General features: G+C 36.0%; 1 protein-coding gene across 3 annotated transcripts in view; it reads left to right on the top strand.

Moving 5' to 3' along the window:
• The window catches only part of msk (importin-7 msk), a 321,082-nt gene that overhangs the window by 38,637 nt on the left and 260,148 nt on the right, over window positions 1-22,297 (top strand). For all 3 annotated transcript variants that reach the window (XM_090394390.1, XM_090394389.1, XM_090394391.1), the window contains exon 2: window positions 14,623-14,858. In XM_090394390.1, coding sequence (XP_090250516.1) covers window positions 14,623-14,858 — 236 coding nt within the window. The remainder of the gene's footprint in view (window positions 1-14,622; window positions 14,859-22,297) is intronic.

The following is a 22,297-nucleotide window of genomic DNA, read 5'->3' as shown; positions in this document are numbered from 1 at the left end:
GCTAATTTTTGTGAGGAAAAAAAAAATTCGGATTACTACATACTCATAGAACAATCTCTGCCATTTATGAGATAATTTAAATTTAGATAATACCAGCGTTTGTTTTCACACTTGCTTGAATAAGCTACTAAAGTTTCTTCTTTTGTAGCAGAAGTTCCCTTTAGAAGAAGAACTTCAAGATCCCTTGCCTGAACAGTTTCTTATAGCATAATCCCACCAATAGAATACACCAAAGTGCATAAATTTACTAACATTGAACTGACCACCATTTTCTCATGCTCTCAGTTCCTTCCTTTATTTTTTATGGAAGTTTTTTTACTTGGCTATGCTACTAATTATATATTTGGTTTTATTCTTTATCCAAGTGTAAGTTTATCTCAAACTGATGAGAACTTTGATGAGTTTGTAAGTGATGAGAACTCATACCACGAGTTCTCATCACTTGCCTTAGTATCCCATAAAGCAAAGCACATCTCCTTGGAGACATGTATAATGCTATGCATTAAGAGAAGAGTCACTACCCAGACTGGTTTTGACCTTTATTGAGGTGCTGTTTAAAAATTAGGCAGTCCCCCAGACCACTCCCTACGAGTTGCCGTCCAACTCAGTGACAGGCTCACCCCACTACCAAGCAGAGCCATAATCTCGGCATTGGCCCCACTCAGATGAATGAGATGTGAGAGGCTCTTCTTGGGATTCTTAGAATCCCAAGAAGAGCCTCTCACATCTCAGGGAAAGCAACCACTTCTGCACAAAAGCACATTAGTGGGAGCCAGACCCAGAGGTGGTGATACTAAGGTGGAAGTAATGGAGAAGTCATATTTACCTATACGAGTTGCTAAAGGGTGGCACACCCTATTAATTAAAATTCTCTGGATTAGAGATAAGTTTATGGAAGTTACTAATTATATATTTGGTTTTATCCTTTATCCAAGTGTAAGCAAACACTTGGATAAAGGATAGTTTGCATAACGTTCTCATCACTTGCCTTAGAATCCCAGTTTGCACCTGGGATTCTAAGGCAAGTGATGAGAACTTATACCACCTTTATCACGAGTTGTCCTAGTCCTGAAAGTTCTTCAGGCGCAAACTTTGTTTGCTTACACTTGGATAAAAGATAAAACCAAATATATAATCAGTTCCTAACTATTCAAACATCCTGCAAATGCTGCATGTTAGTCACATTTCTGATTATCCTGTGAAATTTTCCCCAATTTCATTAATGTAAAGATTAAATATCAATGAACAAAGGACTAATCCCTAGAGTACACCTCCTTAAATTTTGTGGATTCTTCCCCCCCCCCCCCAACACACCACTTTTTGATATCTGTCGGTCAGCTATCCCTATTATCCGCACTAACAGTTTATAATCCAAATTCCCAACTATGTTTTTTTATATGCTCCAACTTATGCAATACCTTTCCATGCTGTATCCTGTCAAAAATGAGCTTTAGCAAAGTTCAAAAGTAATGTAGTATATCTGTTTCCCCCCCTGTCTTATTCAACCATAACATTATTAGAAAATGTAAGTTGCTGAAACATTACCTTCTCTTAGTAAACCCATGCCGTTCTTTGCAAAGTATACATTCTCTATCAACCCCTGTTTGTATGTGAGCTATTACTAACTTTTCTGAGATCTTCACCACCATTTCCAAGATAATGATAAGTCAGTAGGTAGATGCATCAATCTTTGCACCACCCTTATGCAATGGAATTATCATACATTATTTCTGCTCCTGTAGAATCTTGTTCTGAAACTCAAGTTGTGTAGGCTGGTCAAAGGCACAGCCAGTTTAGCTGAAAACTCTTAGCATCCTTTATCTCATCAGCACCTATTGCCAAATTCTTATTGAGTTTATGCAACAGCTCCAGTACCTCCTCTTCATACATCTGTCATCACCAGTATGTTGCATACATCAGGTTGATAGCTTTTAGCAAAATGGGCACTTGTTAATTGAACAATCACTTCTGCATCTGTCACCCACATACCATCTTCATTCAGTTATTCTTTTACATTTATTATTTATTTTACTTGCAGCATACTGATAGAACTTACAAATATTAACTTACTAAAGGAGTTTTATAGTAGATGCTAAAGAACTCTTTCATTACATATCTGGAGATGGCCAGAGAGAGAGCAAGGAATCATCCCTGGAAGTGTGTAAGGACTAGATTTTTTTTTTTTTTTTTTTTGCTTAGCAAGTGGTGAATTAAATGGAATGGGTTGCCAGAGGCAGTCATGAGTTATGGATGTAGCAAAGCATGATTTGTCTCAATAAATAACATTATCATTGTAACATCACGTACCTCACTTACTTGCATCACGCTTTTTTGTAAATGATTATAATCCCCAAAGAATAGACAAAATACTAAATGCTTCCTAGAAATCCTGTTATTGCCTAATATGCAAGACTATAGTAAAACTGTTACCATCCTACACATTCAGGGCACATCTGAAAAGATATCTGGAGTGCTTACTAAATATCAGCTTTGCACCACATTTAAACCATATATCAAATTGTCAACTCTTATCCATTCACCTAAGGACACATTCCCTCCTTTTATCACCCTATGAAGAAACCTGGCTTGCTTATGGTCAGACAGGAAGAACTGTTGACATTTGCCTGGGAGAACATAAAAAGTACATATAGCACTATTGTTATGGTAAGTCGCAACTAGCAGACCATGCCTTGGATATTTCTTCATACAGGATCAAATGGAAGAAGACAAAAGTACTACACAGAAGTCATAAGTCAGAGAGATTGTTTTTGGAATCAGCAGCAGCAGCAGCTTTAAAATATTCTTCAAACCTCAACAATGACTGTATCAATTTACCAAAAATCTGGGAGACAGTCATTTTGAGATCAAATTAATACTACTTTTTCTCTCTCTCTCTCTCTCTCTTATTCTGACAACAGATTAGGACTTTAGTTCCTTGTGTTGTCCATTTCAATTTTTTAAACTGGTCTCACTGTTAACCAAATTGATGCTCTTCATGCACTGTGACAAATTGTTTTTGTGCTCCGAAGATGCTGGATATAATACTAGTGAACTATCAGCAAATAAGTTAAATATTAATTTATTTTCTTATTATTCTGTGTTGTGAATTAATACCTTCAAATTGACATGAACACACAGAAGAGCTTTTCTAATTGTTATGTCACTTGATATTTCCAAATCAGAAAATATTAGCTTAAATCTTTGATCTAGCTATACAAATAATATAATATTTATTTTTGGAATAAAAATATTCTCTTAAATTTTTCATAGAAATTTTCATTGTTCCTACTCCAAAAAAAAAAAAAAACGTTTTATCTTCATCATTAGATAAATACATTTTCAGAGTCATAATAGTTGAAACGACTTTCCAAAATTAAAGTAGCATTTGAAGTCATTGTTTTTTTAATTTCTTTAAAATTAAAGAAATTTCTTTAAAAGGCTTCAATATACGAGGGTGGTCTGAAAAGTTATCGGCCCAACTATAAATGGCAACACTATCGGCAAGATTTTTTTTCTAAGTTGGTACATCTGTCATAAGCATCCATGTGAAATTGGAAGTCATTCTATCAAGTAGTTTGTTTTATACAGCTGTCTGAAGCAAAAGTGTTGTCTGTATCCCTTGAAATGGATAAAATTGAGTATAGTGCAGTTATAAAATTCTTTGTAAAAGAAAGTTTAACGCCAAAAGAAATTCATTCGAAGTTCATAAAAGTTTATGGACACTTCTCCTTCGTTTTTGACAATTAAGAAATGGGCTGCTGAGTTTAAATGTGGTTGTACTATAGCCTTGAAGATGATCCATGTGAAGGACGTCCAAAAAGTATAACAACACCAGAAATCATTGATCAAGTGCACGATATGGTATTGGATGATCGGTGACTCAAAGTGCATGAAATTACGGAGACTATAGGCATTTCAAAAGAACATATAGGATGAAAAATTGCAAATGAAAAAGCTTTGCGCAAGATGGGAGCCGTGCTTGCTCATAGCCGATCAAAAATGCACTCCAATGAAAATCTCTGAACAGTGCTTGGAGTATTTTAACAAGAATAAAACTGATTTTGTGTATCGATTTATTACTATGGATGAGACTTGGATTCACCATTACACACCAGAATCTAAACAGCAGTCAAAACAGTGGACAGAAGCCAGTTCAGTTCCAAAGAAGACAGTTGGTTCCATCAGCAGGAAAGGTCATGGCATCAGTGTTTTGGTATGCTAAAGGCATTGTATTAATTATCTTGAAAAGGTTAAAACAATAATGGGGAAATCTTATTCTGATCTTTTAACCAGACTAGATGAAAAATTCGTGAGAAAAGACCTGGTTTGCAGAAGAAAAAAATCATCTTTCATCAGGACAATGCACCTGCCCACAAAGGTGTTTTGTCAATGGCAAAGTTAAGGGATCTGCACTATGAATTGTTGTAACACCCACCCTATTCCACAAATTTGGCTCTCTCTGACTTCTGTCTCTTCCCGAAACTAAAACTCTTCTTCGCTGGTCGGTGTTTTCTTCGAATCAATAGGTGATTGCAGCTGTAAAATGGGTATTTTGCAGATCTTACTGAGAACTACTACAGGGATAGGATAATGGTGCTGGAGCATCGCTGGAATAAATGTATTAGTCTTAAGGGAGATTATGTTGAAAAATTAAAATAATTTTGAAATTATAAATCCGTTTTTTCATTGTTACGCCGAGAACTTTTCAGACCAACCTTGTATTTCATGGTGGTTCCATTAAAGACTGCTGATTCAAGTCGATATGTTTAAATTGTTGTCAATTGCATACACATTGAATGCTCTTTTTTGATCTTGAACTTATTTTGTATGAACCTTTTCATTCTTATTCTATTTCTGTACTTTTCTTCCCATATTTTTTTACACACTGCTATTAAATTCGAAATCAATATCTGTGTATTAATAGTGTCCATTGTATTGCTCACTGTAGTATGTGAATGAAATTCAGAATGCTTCAAATTTCAGCATTTATTACACCCTTTAATTGTAATGGCATTTCTCTCGAACCATTACGTGACTGTTTGAAATGTGTGTATCCTACATTGGTAACATTTGCAAAAAAAACTTTTCTTTAATATCACTTGCATGATTCGGAAGAAAATGCTGAATTTTAAAACTATGTGATTATGTTGAAAGTTTGTATTATTCCAATGTCCTAATGAAATTTTCTTTTGTACTCTGGCAGGGTCCATATATCTGATGGTAAGAGAAATACATTTAGTATGTACACTCTTATTTTTAATAGTTACAATTAACCAATCAGAAATATCTGGAATTATTTTTTTCAGTAAAATATACTCTTCCAAGCAAATTGCATTGGTTGAGCAAGTTTACTTATTAGCCTTGTAAATTCTTAATTTTGAGCAATTGACTATGGTGTGCTCCTTCATCTACATGCCATTTTTAGATTTTTCCATAATATCAAATAATGTCTGCTGTTTTGGTGGATTTATTTTAAGCAAGATTCTGATTAGTTGCTTATTGCAGGGTTTCCCAAATCGTGTTCTGCAGAAAGTGAATAAGTGCTCCGTGATGTCAGTGACCAAGCCATTTATTTTTAAACATGGAAGTAATTTGGGAAAGGGAATATAGCTGTTTATGACCAGTCATAAAAATTGCCTGCAAGCCAATTACAACAATGGGGGCATATCCTCTGTTCTCAAAACTGAATGAAATAACATCTGTGTTGCAAATGTCAGTGACCTAGCCGCACATTTTTAAACATGGAAATATTCATGAATTATCGTTAATTTTCACACATCGAAATCTGTGTTGCAAATGTTAGTGACCAATCAGCAAGAAAGTATAAAGAAAATTTTTCCACTGAAATTGAAGATGAAGGAAGTCTGTATCCAGTTCTCAAATCTAGTAATACTGAATACTTTCTTTGCAAGTTCGTATTGTAGGGTGAAAGTGCTTATTTCGAAACCAGAGTGCCGTGATTTTTTAATAGGCCTACAGATTTAAATTTTAATATGAATTAAGAGACAAGGGACTTTGTTTAATTTTGGTGTTAAGAAATCTCTTATTGAAGGTGTTTGTGAGCAACAAATAGTGATTCATCCACCTCCAGCCTACAAAGCGATCTCCAGGATGTACAAAAGGAGGGGAAAACTACCAGCACACAGGAGAAAAAGTCTGCATTCACTCGTAAGTACTTATAATAATAATATAAATTTTTGGTGATCAGAATGGGATATGTCAGTGAAGATCAGCACAAATTAATTTAATGATGTTGACCTGAGGAAACTACAATATGCTACAAGATTTCATTAGTCCAGTGATTGATAACTGATTTAAATGTAATTTTATATTTGTCAACATGTCACACCATATACATAAGCGTACTAATACTCTTTATGATTATGCCATAATTAATTATTAATACATTACAAAATTGGCAAGTAGTACAGGAGTATGGAGTGGATGGCCAACTATTAGCTGCCATCAAGTCCCTGTATGAATGCCCAGAATTTTGTGTCAGGGTGGGTAAACATCACAAAGTCTGAACCTTTCACAGTCTCCATTGGCCTCCGCCAAGGGTGTGTTCTGTCACCCCTCCTTTTCATAATATTTATGGACTGGATTGATAGGCACAGCCAAGGCAGTGAGTGTGTCAGAATTGGAAGATGTAGCATTGGACGTCTGCTTTTTGCAGATGACCTAGTTCTGCTTAGCTCTTCCACAGGTGACCTCCAGCAGACCCTGGATAGGTTTGTAGCTGTTTATGCAGATGCCAGAATGAAGATCAGTGTGGCCATAACTGAAACATTTGTGGTCTCAAGACAACCATTCCAGTGCACTCTGCATGTAAGTGGAGTCCCAATGAGGCAGGTGGAGAAGTTTAAATACCTTGGGTCCATATTCACGAATGATGGAAAATGGGACGTAGAGCTAAATACTCGAATTTGCTTAGCAAGCTCAATATTGCAGGAGCTTGGCCGTTCGGTAGTATTGAAGTGGGAGTTAAGCCAGAAGGCAAAGCTGGCTGTCTTCAATACAGTCTATGTCCCCATCCTCACCTATGGTCATGAGAGTTGGGTAATGACCAAAAGAATGCGGACACTAATCCAAGTGGCTGAAATGAGGTTCCTTCGAGGGGTTGCGGGGCTGACAAGACTCAACAGAGTCAGAAGCTCTGCAATTTGGGAAACCCTCGATCCTCAACCGCTGCTTCTCCATGTTGAGAGATCACAGTTAAGTTGGCACGGGCACCTGGTCAGAATGCCACAAGAGAGGCTCCCTCAGCAGGCCCTCTTTGCCAAGCCAGAGGGTGGAAGGCCAAGGACTCGCTGGATAGATTATATCCAGAACTTGGGTGGACACGTTTGGGTATCCCACCAGAACACCTGAGCTTGGTGGCAGAGGATCGTGACCATCAGAAGTTCCTCTTGCAGCTGTTGTCCCCACAACCCAATTAGGAAAGAAAGGTGGGCCTTGAAGATATATGTATGTATACATTACAAAATAACCAAGGTGTTCTGTGAAAAGGATTTGTGAAGTGTTCCATCGTAGGAAAAATCTGGGAAACACTGGTTTGATAATTATAAAGCATTGATACGTCCACATTTGGATTACTGTGCTCAGGTCTGGTCGCCTGGATTTCTTGGAGATAGGAGGTTGTGGAGAAGGTTCAGAGGAGAGTTACTAGGTTGGTGAGTGATGCAGAAAATGCTCCCTACATTGATAGATTGCAGAAGTTGGTTGGTTGATAGGCAGAGAAGAGGGGGATATCATAGAAACATTTAAATTACTGAAAGGTTTTTATAAGATTGATGCAGGGGAAATGTTTCAGCTGTGTGATAGTGAATGAAGAACAAGAGGTCATCCCTGGAAATTAAGGAAAAGTGTGGTTAACAAGGTTTTTCCTTGTTCTCACACCCTTGGCAGGATTCCTGTTTTAAAAAAAAAAAAAACTCAATGAAATAGCTAACAAAATAAATCATTCTTTTGTATCTATATTCACACAAATGGGTGTTTGGAAAGGATAAAACTATTAGTCTGTTTTCAGGTTTACTAAAATGAATGATATCTAAATTATTATTTTAAAAAAATGTTGCAAATTTAATAAACTTCAGAAGTACAATGTAAGGAAATAAGAGATCTCCTTTGATAATGAGGTACTACTCTTAAGATTAGCTCTCACTATAACAAACTTATTGGATCTGAATGGAACAAGCTATAATAAACTAGTGGAGTGTTTGCCTAGTGAATTATCCTTACAGTTTTCAGTTAAGTTTAAGTGTTCTACTTAAACTTAACTTAAAGTTCAGTTTAATTAGAAAACAAACTTAAAAGTTAAAGTTTTCAAAAAATTCACCGTATGTTGTTTCAGCTATATTCCTGTTCGAGTAGAGAATTGCTATTATCCAGTCTGCAAAAGAAGATGAAATGGAGAACTGCCACTGGCTGTAGAAGCATAAATGACAACAGTCATAAAGAAATTTTAGCATACTTTTGTGAAGTTCATTTTTTGTGTAATGAACTTTGTTATTGTTATGCATGCACCTTCAGGTAGTTTCACTCAATGCACACAAAAACATTTTATTTCCTCTTCAGCAAAGCTGAAGAAGCATTCCCACAGACATCACACACTACATGATCATCATTCTCATCTGTTCAGGATGAGCTGATTGTTCCTTGAATTCTTTTCCTTTGCTTTGTCTTCTGCTAGTCTTGCCATCTGTTGGAATGAGATCAAACCAGATCAGATCTTCATGGCTGTACACTATCTTCTTCTCAGCCTTCCTGCCTCAGTTGGTTCCAACCCTTCAGTCAAGGACGTAGAGTGGTCTTTCTTAGCACATCCTGGTTATGTGCCCAAACCACTGTAGCTGTCTTTTTGTGTAGCCTGTCATCATTCCCAGTATTGTTTATATACAAATTGAACATAATGGTCCAAGGACAGAACTTTGTAGAACACCTTTCTTGGTTTCCCCCCACCACCATGTGAGGCCCCCTGTTCATGGTGGAGGGGACCTCCAGTGATGGTACTGGCCCTTTTCATTCATATTCTATTTCTATGCATTTCTTCCCATGTTCTTTGCTCTACTTCTCCTAAGTATTTTTCTTTCTATTCTCTCTTCCAGACCACCATCAATGGGAGTCAATGCCTTACCACTGTTTTTGCTGTGCGATTCAATCCATGGACATCTGAAAAGGGAGATCCTAGTGGTCTTGCACTACTTTGACTTCTGTTTTGGCAAGATGGACAGATCTGGATGGTCCAGCCAGGATCAATTTGCTAGGATTGTTGCTTGCAAGGGTCAAGGGTGTTGCAATATGTCTGCTTCGGGGGGACATAGCCCAAGGCTTGCTGTGACGCTCACACTATGTCTGGGGGGTTGTGCTGGCATTCCACTCCCAAGCGCAGTCATTGTTTGCCAGAGCTTGGGTGTCCATGTGTGGCTCTGCAATTGGTGGGGAGTTCTGCCACTTAACTAAACTCCTCTTGAGAGTGAATATTTTATCAGGGGTCCTCAACAAGCCTACCATGTTGCTGCAAAACTTTAGAAACACCAACAGAAAATCAGAATACAGAAAAACTTCAGGAGCTGCAATTCAGTATATCACTTTTCTTGATAATACATTCAACTGGGGAATGTCATCTTGGAAAAAGTCATCCTTCTTCATCCAGAAGGGTTGGCAGGATCTTCAAATCCATAAAGAAGCTCCATTCAGGAGATATACTTATTGAGGCAACAGCTTAGACACAGTCATAAAAGTTACTTTGTGCAACATATATTGGGTGAATACCAATTATGGTTACCTTGCAATCTTTGTTTTCATAGTTTTTATTTCTGCATCAGCCACAAATAGCAGAGCCACTACAGGCAATTTGAGAATGACCATACTTCTGACATTTAAGGCAGTGCATATGGTTCTGGATGTAGAGCCTAGTAAACCTTTACCAGAGGCATAATATAGGAGTGGGATCTCCTTGGCATACCAGACAAAGCAATATGCTCCAAAATTATAGATCAGGGGTGACATCCATGAGGACAATACTCATCCATGGAGGTGGTCACCTGGTACCCACATAGAATAACATCCTTATATTCAACGCACTAAAACCACCCATGTCCATCAAAATGGGCCATCACAACCGATAAGTATAGCTGTACATCCAGAACCCTTTGCATTGCTTTAAATGTCATAAGTATTGTCATTCTCAAACTGCCTGTCTTGGTTCTGCTATCTGTGTTTGATGCTAAAGACCATAAAAACAAAGATTGCAAGAACAAACACTGAAATGCCCTAATTATGAGGGAGACCATTCCAAGTATGTCAAAGGTGAAAGAATGAGAAGTCAGATCTGAAAATACAGAGCAGAGAGGCTCCTGATAAGTGACAAGAACTGGCAGCAACATCTGGTAAACCTTATTGTGTGAGAAGGCAGCTGTAAAAAAAAAAAATAATATATCAATAGGGATCCAAACCCATATACTCACAATTACAACATCCCTGAATGATATGACTTGTTTGCCATCTTCTTTGAGTGAGTCAAGGAGACCAGTCGGTACGATTTTGCTCCTGAGGATATGTTATACATGGTTCTGCTACATGAAAATCCTAATAAGGAAACATGCACTGCAGAGAGTCAGACTTGTCTCTACACCTTCTAATATTTGGGTCATCTTCAGATGGCAAGGATACCTCTGTTCCTTCCGCTTGAAGATAAAATAATTCATGTACCCAGTCTCCTAGAGGGAGTGCAATGTGACATCTTGAATATTTTCCTGGTGAATAAGAAATGATGAATACTGGCTATCTTCAAATTCTCTAAAAAGAAAAAATCCAAGGCTAATGAAAACAAAACTGTCCAACACAGTTGAGCAGTTTTGTTTTCAAAAGTGCATATTTTAATCGTCATCACTGTCTTCAAAACGAACATTTCGTAGATGTTCTTTATTTACGAGTGGCCAGACGTCATCATCACTTGAAATCTCTTGGACATCATTTGTATAATTCTCATTGCATACTTCAGCTAGTTTAGTTATCAAGAAGTCAGTAATAAGACCTTGCTTATCACTATGCTGCAATTTTTATTAAGTTCATAATATGGAGCTAAATTGTCTTGTGAATTTTCCAGAGCACTCCATTGAGGGATTATTATGTGTAAAATAGCTTCCTAATTAAACTGAATTCTTTAACGGATTCGTCACAATCAGAATCTTCGGCAGAACTTTCCCCTATTAATTGTACCAGTTCTCATTTAAATCTATTTTCCTATTAATTAATTCACTAATTTTGTTTTGAACCATATCGCAAAAGCCCTCTAAGTGGCCATTACTATGAAAAATAAAAAGCACATTAAAAATCATAACACAGTTATGATTTTTAATGCACTTTCCTGGCAAAAGACGGAGGCAATTTTCAACAATAAACACTTTATATGGCAAACAATTAACATACATGCATGCTGAAGGGTATTTTTCCTAATATAAATTCGCTTTTTATAACTATATGCGTGATACGGGCAGATGCAAATTTAACAAAGATAAAATTTGATTTTTAAGTCGCACGGCGAAAAATATATAAAAAGATAAAGGGTTTCTACAATTTGTAGACGGTGTTATATCAAAACCGCTTTGTTTTGATGAGTACCGCATTGAAAGTCAGCTAAGAAAAATGAGCTTTCCCATTAAAGCTTGAATTATCATATAAAACTTACCGCTATATATTTACATACCTTATCCTTTCTTTTGCACGCACGTGTGTGTGTGTGTGTGTGTGTGTGTGTGTGTGTGTGTGTGTGTGTACGTACGTACGTACGTACACGGGTAATTCAGTTTGGATGATTCAATTTGTGCCAACTCAATTCTATAAGCCAACTCAAAATATTTCTGGTAGAAATAGTATTTTTTAAGTTTATTACAGCATAAAATATATATTAAATAGAAAATTTTCATTAATACTTCTGATATTTCAGCAAAGTCAAATTGTCATTAACTGGGAACTATAGATAGAACAATATAGTTTTATATATTGTTTTGTAGCAGGGTTTTTCATCCTGCATACAGACAAATCAGTCCTTCAGAACGCACGCAATTTATAGACAAAAAATACCAGCTGTGGCAGTGGTGGTTGTGGGCAGTAGATGGCGCTGGTGTAGAGGATCGGTGTAGTGGTGGAGATGGAGAGCTGTACAATAGGTGTCCACCCGTGATGAGTCTTCGGACTCCTTGGAGGTGTCACGAATAATAATAATACGTGTAGACAGGCACTGTATTGAATAAGTGATATAATGAAGCATGGCAACCAAAGGTGAGCCTGAAGTTCTAAATAGTGCATCCTATTGGGAAGAATTGATTGGTATACCATATCCACTTTCCCAAAGACCAACCATAGTCCCTGTTGGTATCCTGGCTGTTTGGCCAGGATAGCCAACAATCATTGCCAAATACAAGACTGCATCCAGTTTGATGACTCAGGACTTGCTAACCATGATTGAACCCACTGCAAGATACACTGGAAGCAATAACACCTTACTCTACACTAGCAAAAGTAAATACAACAGACTATTCCTGAAATTTGCTTCAGCCTTAAGAAACTCTCCCAACCTCAACAAAATGGGTGCATGAAAGTGTTTTCCCCCCCACACACTCAAATTTGGGAATCTTCATCTTAATATTTCTTAATAATTAATCTTAATAATTTGGGAACACTCATCTTCAGAACATCAGCCCAACAGCTATGGGTGTCCATTTTTGCCTCTTAGGAGACATTTTTAAGACTTCAGGCTCACCTGTCGCTCTCTATGTTGTTCTCTGGGGCTGCTGTAGGTTGATAATGCACAACATATAGCCTCTCCCAACCAAATGTCATCCCCTGCCTCCACATCGTAACTTGGAATAAACAGACAGGGGCTCTGATGACTGAATATTGGTATATAACCATAATATCTGGATTGGAGGAAATGCCTTTCCTGGTACCAGTATAGAGGCCAAGGTGACAGACAACCCCACCATTAGAGTTACTTCATTTTGGTTGATAACCAGCTTGAGGGAAATCATGTTACTCAAGTCTCCAAGGAAATTTCATCACACATACCTTTTAGATAAAGACCGAGGACCGAATAATAGTTTCCAAAAACAGATAAACAGAAAAACAAAGTTGCTAACTGGAATTATTCAGAGTATAACACATGGCAAAGAACTAGATGCAGAACTAACGAAGGCAAAAGTTAATTTAGCAATAATCGCTGAAAAAAAGAAGGGGAGGAAAGCAAGCAAGAGAAGGATAGGGATTAAGAACATAAGAATCAGAACATTATAAGCAGATATATATTGCTGAGTCGAATAGAACTAGATCACGATTAATGATGTGGGTAAAGAAAGATTAAAAATTAAAAATTCTTCAAAGTAAATGAAATAGTAAACAAAAATTAAGGTCACTAATAGTTACCAAAAAAAGCAGACTAAGAATATATAATATTTTATCAAAACCAGCATTATATGGCAGTGAAGCATGGACAGTAAGAGAAAGAGATAAGAAAAGAATCATTGCAGCAGAAATGAGATATGCAGAGAACAGTTAGTTATACAATGCTAGTTAAAAAGAGATTGAAGACATATTGAAAGAACTAAACCAAACACCAGTAATGGAAATAATAATAAAATACAGAATGGAAAGTGCATCTTAGGTCCAATGGCATATGATAGAATATGCAAGAAGATGAACTACAAACCAAAAGGTCAAAGAAACAGAGGCAGACTGATGAAAGGCCGGATTGAGACCAGACAGGCCACCTTGCCTAGATTTGTGAAAGGAGGAAGAAAAATTGTTCTCTGATGGTAATTTTGCTTTGCCAAAATATCAGAAGTTTTAATTTTTCTCATTAATATATATTCTCTGTTTGATACTATTATCAGAAGATTTCCATTTGGTGGTAAGTATTTTACCATGTGCCTTAATTTCTAAATTAATTTTGCTTAGTTTAAAGATACTAAACATTAACTCTTCCAAACTAATGCTAGAAAGCTGGGTGGGGAGGTTCGCTATTTAGTAAATAACTACTATCTTATTATGTTTGGGGTGTAATACAAGATTAAAAGTGTTTTGCATAACATGAATCCATAAAGTAAACACTTTATTTTTTATTAAAATGTTACAGTATTATGTAAAATGGACAGTGTGATAACTAAGTAGAATTTTAATTAAGTAAACTGCAGTTGATAAGAAACATACATCTCACCTAGCAGCATTTTCTAACAATGGATATCTTATAAAAAATATATTTTATTAAAATTTGGTGGAAGAGGATAAACCATTTTCATTTTTTTTTTTTTTTTTTGTTAAAGGACAGGAGAAAATACTAAGTGTTCTGGGTTGGTGATGGGGGGGACATAAATTAGCATTTTACTGAGATTGAAAGAGATGAAAAGACTGGTGATTGGCACTATAAAATTAAAGTGCATAACAATACTTTACCTAATTCTATGAATTAAATAAAACTAACACTTGCATGCAAAGTATTAAAAGGAAAAAAAGGGACTATTAAAATTATTTTTAATAAATAATTCTCCAATGTAAATATTTTGTTATTGAGGGAATAAAGTTCACAGTGTAAAACTTATTTTCATATTTTCTTGTACTTCCTAGGTGCACAAAATTATTGGCTTTGCTCCTTCACTTTTACATGTAGTAATGATGAACAGCTTGGATATGCCTGTGCGTCAGGCTGGAGTAATATATTTGAAAAACATGGTATCACAATACTGGCAAGAAAAAGAAGCAGAATTAGGGAAACCAATTCCATTTAGCATTCATGAGCAGGATAGAGCAATGATCAGGGACTCTGTTGTAGATGCTGTTGTCCATGCCCCAGAACTTATCAGGTAATGTCTCATTTATTCTTTACAATTTTTATTTTTGTTTTCTCAAGACCTTAAGTTAACTTTTTCAAGAAAAAGTTAACTTAAAGTCTCTTTAATTTTTCTGTATTCCACTTTACTGCCTGGATGATATGGGTGATATGATACTTACAACAGTTTTTAAATTGTTATAAATAGATTATTTTGTCATTCATGTCTAGCAAGCTAAAAGGAAAGATCCTTTCCTGAAAAGAATGCTGAGACTTGTAATTGGTGTAACAAGATTGGACAAGATAAACTCATTGATCAGAAGACAATGAAGGTAACCCAAGTATCTGGAAAGATTAGGAATCAAGGCTGATATGGTTTGGTCATGTTCTATGGTGAGACAAAAGCTATTTGGGGAAGTAGAGGATGGAGATAATGCCACCTGGCAAAAGAAGTAAGGGGAGACCTAAACAAAGATCACTGGACTGCTTGAGAGGAGACCTCCAAGATCTTGGACTAGAGAAGAAAATGGCCTTGGACAGAACTGAGTGGAAGAGGTTGATCTGCTGCAGTGACCTTACTTGAGTGGGAATTAAGCTGAAGAAGAAGATAATTATTTTGCCATTCAAAAACATGTTATATCTTCTTAAAAGTTGTTATATATTCAATGAGGCAGGTATTCATAGATCATAAATTCAAGGAATGGTTATGACTAACTGCTTTGCTCATTAATTCATGCAACTTTGGTTCAGCCTGGGTGGATGCTAGAAGAATCCAGTCCTCTACAATTTGGGGCAGCACCACACAAGTAATATGAAATCTTCAGCCATGGTTTCAGAATTACTGACTTAATTTGGTGATTGTGGTGGTGTAAAAATCTTGCATAAATCAATAATCATAAATTACTCAAAAAAAAAAAAAAAACCTTGCTAACACCTTTTCTTTCCTATAGAGAGTACGTGAGGTTATTTTTAGTCATTTCTAACTTTTGGTGACATTGGGGACAGTTCAGTTTCCAGGGGTTAGTCAATCAGAAGTTTGTTTGCTTTGTATAGTATTATAAATATTATGTATGAATTTCATCTTTGTATAGCATTATAAATATTATATATAAATTTCATAAAGAGGTTTTAAAAGTAAGTTTTTTAAACATCTTTGTATAGCATTATAAATATTATATATAAATTTCATAAAGAGGTTTTAAAAGTAAGTTTTTTAAACATCTTTGTATAGCATTATAAATATTATATATAAATTTCATAAAGAGGTTTTAAAAGTAAGTTTTCAATTATATGATAAAAGCTTTGAAATTTATTTGTTTGCATTTCATAAAGGTGGTGATGAGTGTTGCTGAAACCATCACATGCATAGATGATAGTGTACAAAATGAAGTAAAATATTTAAAGCAGTCAATCTATTTACATTTGATAATGTAATCCTGAAGGAGCTATATATGAAAGTTGAATATGTATATTATTTTATCACCATCAACTTCCTGATATATACAATCAGGAATTGTATATGATATTATGATAACACTGCCCAGAAAGTTTAAATCATTACTTGCTTTCTATAAAACGTTTTCTTTGTTAGTTAGCTAAATGTCAAATTGCCAGCCCATCATTGTTCGTTCAGTAGCCAGGTAGATACCTATCAGGGTGCACCACGAGAAGGTGACATTAGGTTCCCCAGTTGCTCCACATTCCTTAAAAGGCTATGTGGAGGTTTCTTCCCAGTTTATATAGCTTTTACCCTTAAACATTCCCTTCTAATCCACTTCTCAAGCATTCTTGTGTAAATTTTACATGGAACACTGTGTAAGGAAATTCCTCTGTCATTCTCACATTCAGTTTTATTTCCCTTTTGTTACAGATGTGATCTGTGAGAGCTGTACTCCAATCATCTATGATTCAGCCTTCTGAATTATACAGTATAGGTATACTTTGTTATTTGAGCATTTCTGGTCGAATATCATCCTCTCCAGTTGCCTTTCCACAATTTGGGTTTCTAATGGTCTTTCTAATCAAGTATTGACATGTCCTACTTATTACCACAGTTTTCTAATTTCTTATTAACATTTGGCAGTCTTTCAATGTAATTACTCCATATACCCAGAGTATCTTCAGTTGTTATATCCTCTTTATCATCCCAGTCTCTTATCACTGTATTCTTTCTTCTATTTTAATGCTTCTTCAGTAGCTTCCAGAATATTTTGTTGTTTGATGTAATTCGACAACATTTGTAGGCCTTTTGGTGTCTTTTTCACTTTAAAATATTCCAAGCATTTTCAGTTGGATTTCGACGGCCAAGTCAGTTTTAATTAGAATGTTTCCATTGTTTCACAGATAGTTCTTGATTCATCTGCTGCAATGACAAGGTGCATTATTATCTTGAAAAATGAAGTCATTAGGAATCCTGGAACCATTTTTTGATACTAGGAACCAAAAGTGCTCTAAAATTTCCTTGTAGACTTCAGAGTTGACTGTATGTAGCACGATGTGTAGTTTTTCAACAACTTGTGATATCATGATTTCACCCTCATTTACCCAAACGGTAAATGGGGCTGAAAATTTAGCCTTGGTGTTAATGCACTCAAAAACTTTTCACCAACTCTTCTCCATACGAAGGTACCATTATTATCATCAGTTCCAAGGCAAATTCGAGATTCGTCACTAAAAATTACTTTTCCAGTCATCATATTCCCAATTCACATGATTTTTACACCATTGAAAGCATGCTTTTTTGTGTTGCTTTGTTAAAAAAGGTTTTGTTTTTGCTTTGCAAAAGTGAAATTCTTTACTATTCAGCTGATTTTGTACTGTGTAATCACTTACTTTCACTCTGTAGTTTGACCTGATAACTAAATACTTAAGGAATTGACAGCGTACACTAGAAATATAAATTAAATCAACTTTAATATATACTTTCCGATATTTTGGCAACGTCACGTTGCCATCTTCATGGGAACTTAAGATAAAGACACGTTCAAGCAAGTACTACATAACAGCAAATGAGAAATGAAGCGAGGAAGCTACCATTTTCCTAAAGTCCTGATAGTGCCCCCTGGCAAGCTATATTAGGTGTTTTTGGCCTTTGGGCTGAAGTTCTTCTGATATATGTTTCCCAAATTTGGGGCAGTCTCATGCATCCAAATTTGTTAAGGTTTGGCATCTTCCTAAGGGCTGAGGCTGATTCCATGAATAGTCTTTCATATTTGAACTTGCTGCAGTGTATTACTGTGGCAAGTATCCAGAGCATGGTCTGCAAGCCCAGAGTGGCTGTACTGGTGAAATCGAATGTAGTCCTTTTGTTCTGAGATTCTGATATTTGCTGTCCTGTCTGTTTGGTCAAAGTAGGACAATTTACAGCTGCAAGGGACCCGATATACACCAGGTAGGTCTAGGGGAAGTGGTTGATCTTTAGTGGAGCAGATAAGGGATGCCAATTTTCTGTGTGGTCTATAACAAGAGGTCAAGTCATGTTTGTTTTTATGCATGGGTTTCACAAGTTTTCTGTCCTGTCTGCATGAGGCAGCACTTGGATGTCCACTTCAAGGCATGTTTTTTGCAATATTAGTTGAACGATATTTTTTCTAAATGTCACATACAGTACTTTGAGCACATTTTAGTAATCTAGTTACTTGTCTTTGAGACATTCCATCTTTTTGATATTCAATCATTCTGTTTTTTAAATCACTGGAAAGTTTCACAGGAGCCATCCCTTAACACTATAGAAAGAATTCAGATTTCGCAACCATGATTCTGCTCCTTTTCTCTGCTTTATGTGTGCACAAACAGTTGTAGATTTGCTTATTGGGGAATGATAGCGTTTGTTTCCTCAGCAATTGCTTACTTTTTTCCAACTGTCAGCTTTATCAGATACTTTTTTCTAACACAGATGATTTATTTTCTTTAAAGTTAAAGAAAATTGTGCATAATTGAAAATTGAATTGTACATAAATTTTCCTTGCCCTTTTATACTTTAAAGTGAGCTATTTCATTTCTTGCATGCTAAAACATTCTTATGTTAAACTTTCCAAGATATATACAAGGTATATTGCAGTTGCCGCAGTGATAAACAACATTGATTGGATACTTTTTACCAGGGGTTGTAAATGGTGATGCTTTAGGCAAATTCGTTTTGCAAGTGATCATTATGGGAGACATCATTCAGTAGTAAGGGAATTGAATTTTTGGATTTTTTGAGTGGCATGTGGTGGAGGGATCAAAAATTTGGGATTTGGTCATAGCATCAGAGGATCTGGTTGTGACTGAGATGACGTACTTGTAACCCAGTTTGTGAGAGTGACCATGTAGTCCTGATTTGGAGGATGAATAGGCATGCAGAAGTATTAAAGCAAAAGGAATTTATGTGGAATTATAAGGCAGCCAATTGTCATAAACTTAGAAACCAGCTTGCAGTAGTACAGCAGATGAACGAATTTGAAGGAAGAGGTGCCAGTAGTGCATGGGAGATACGTAAGAAAAAATTTTTGACAGCAATGGCAGATTCATATACCTCAAATGAAGAAGATAAAACAATTTATAGTCAAATAGATGAAAAGTGAAATTAAAAAGGGATTACATATTAAAAAGAGATTATGGAAGACATAAAGAGAGAGGTGCAAAACAGTTGCAAGAGGAATGTGAGGCTTAGACTAGGACAGTGATTAGTATTGTAAGAAGAGAAAAGTTAGAATATGAGAGGAGACTAGTGCTGCAATCCAAGGAGAATCTTTTGGAATTTTTTTGCTATATAGCAAGTAGGGAGAAAAATGACAGTGGACGAATTACCTTGCTGGATGGAAATGGGACTTGGGTGACTCATGCAGATGACATGTTGGGCTATTTAATGATCACTTTATTAGTGTTCCATTCTGGTACAGCAGTCTTTATTTTTAGACTGATAAATGAATGGTGAAGGGGATGTGTTCTGAATACTCAATATACCAAATATCAGACTAGAAGGAATTTCACTACATCTTAAGGGAATGTGCTGTTTAACTGAGTGTGCCATTAACTTGGCTGTTTAATGAAAGTCTTGCAATGGAATGGGTTCCTGGAAAGTGGAAGGAGGGTAAGATAGTGTCATTGCATAAGGGTGGTAGTAGAATACAAGTATCAAACTATAGACCTGTTTCTATTTCTTCTGTAGTTTTTAAGATTTTAGAGAAATTGGTAAGAACTGATATACAGAATTGGACAATCAGGGCAGTGTTATTTATACAGACCAGCATGAAGTTGCTAAAGGGCATTTTTGTTTTAGTAATCTGATTACATTTTACAATAGCATAATAAGAGCACTGTATGAGAATAAGGCATTCGACAGAATGCCACATGACATATTGATTTTTAAGTTGCAACATACGAGTTTGGATATTAGATTAGTGGATTGGATTAGTAACCAGCTTTGTGATAGATATCAGAGAGTTGTATATGGGAAAGCAGTATCAGGGATAGAAAGGTTACAAGTGGTTCAATACCGGAATCATCAGTGCTCAATCTTTATGTGAATGATATTGTCGGAACTGTAGGGAGATGTTTAGTTGTTTGCAGATGATGTGAAGCTTGGGAGGGTTATTAGTAATAGTTCTTCTGATTTGGTTCTTCAATGAGATTTGAATAGGAAAGGTGGACAAAAGAATGGAAATGTCAGTTTGATTTGCAATTAACTTTGCAAATAAAATTTGGGATCCACAGATGAGATGCTTCATTCTCGCTTGGTGGAGTTGTACTAGAAGAAGTGGAGAAAACAAGTCATCTTGGGATGATTGCAGATAAAAATTTGAAGCTCTATACAATGGAACACTACGTTTAAAACGTAGTGTTCCATTGTATAGAGCTTTGATCAAACTACATCTGGAATTCTGTTCTCATATCTGGTTACTAGGATTTGAAAGTGATAGTGTAACCTTGGAGAGAGTGCAAAGATGGATAACAAAAATTATATCAAGATTGTGAAATGTTGATTATGAGGATAAACTGAAGGCCTGACTGCAGTGTTTGATGGATATAAGACAAAGTTAGGTGTGTGTGTGGTGGGGATATATTGAAACATTTAAGTTGTTGCAGGGTTATTATAATATTAACACAGAGGGAATTTAACAAGAAGTTACAAAAGGAAGTAGTGAGTAAAAGGTAGTAAGAAGTAGGGTTTTTTGCATGGAAAATGGCAGGAGCATGGAATGCATTGCTTTAGAAGATGGTTAAAGTACAAATGGTGGATGAGAGGAGTGGTATGATATACTTTGTATTGACTAGTGTTGACCTCTCAAAATGAGTCTGGTGACTATAAAAGTCAAGAAAACAATAACATTCTGCATTTATTATTTAGCACAATTTTTCTTCATTTCAGTAACATTGAATTATGCTCACATGGTCCTTCTCTAGTTCTTTTGCTAGTTCAATTTCGTTTCCATTGATATTCCTTATGCTGATGGCATGAGTCTTCAAGACATTGTGTATATTCCAGTAGGTGACTTCACTATTCACTCAGTTACTTTAATCAGAACGGCAGGGGGCTTTGTTTAACTGGACATTTCTCCAGCTAGCATGAAATCTCATCATGATATACCATTATGTTTGTCTCTAGTTTAAGCCAGTAAAGACAGTTTGGTCACTCACAGTCTATACCTATTAAGGGCACATCATGTTAAGGTGATAATTGGACATTAGAAATTCTAGTTCTCTGTGTTTCTTTAACCATGCTACCGGCCAAGACCTCTATAAGTCAAGGTTATCATGGATGTGAAGTGCATATTAAAATAATACCATTGATATTACATTGAAATATATGATGGATACGAAACATATGAGGATGTTTATTTTATCCATAATGGCCTATTAGGTGGTTAAAAGCTATACGGAATCTTTTTCCAGTGTCTTTCTTTAACCTTTAAGTGATCTCAACCACAGGACCTGTTGGTCCTAGGTTCAGCTCATGCTGTCTGCAGTGTGATTTGAATCCATGTCCACACCTATCATTGAATGTCTTTAGATGATAGATGAATTTTTTTTGCTCTGTGTGAAACCTTTGCCACCATCTACCTATTGGAGGCAGGCTTAAAAAGTTTCATATATGATTTCTAAAGCAGTGTTTTTGGATTATCTAACCTTACTTCACTTGTGGTATTAATATAGATAGGTTTACCAACTTAAGGGATTCATATAAAATATCAGTAATTTGAAAACTATTCTTATTTTATGGATATAACACTCCTCCCCCATTTTATTCTCTCGGAAGGACAGAGAGAATAAAATGGGGGTGAGGAGTGTTATTGATGATAGCTGATGAACTGCAGCCAAGGAGAATTTAAGTTGTATTGCAGATAGTGAAAAGAGCTCATTTGAGGCTATTTGGTGTGAGATTGAGACTGGCAGAACAATATATAGTTGGGTGCTGCTATAGACCAGGTGATGGAATAGATGGGTGAGATAGTATGCATAAACAAATTGAAATGAGTGGAAGGAGGGTAA

Source organism: Typopeltis vanoorti, chromosome 6 (genome assembly GCF_054136105.1).
Source record: "Typopeltis vanoorti isolate ZY-2024b chromosome 6, IOZ_Tvanoo_1.0, whole genome shotgun sequence".
Taxonomy (NCBI): Eukaryota; Metazoa; Arthropoda; class Arachnida; order Uropygi; family Thelyphonidae; genus Typopeltis; species Typopeltis vanoorti.
The sequence above is the reverse complement of the archived record's forward strand: the minus strand, read 5'-3'. Positions and strand labels throughout refer to the sequence as shown.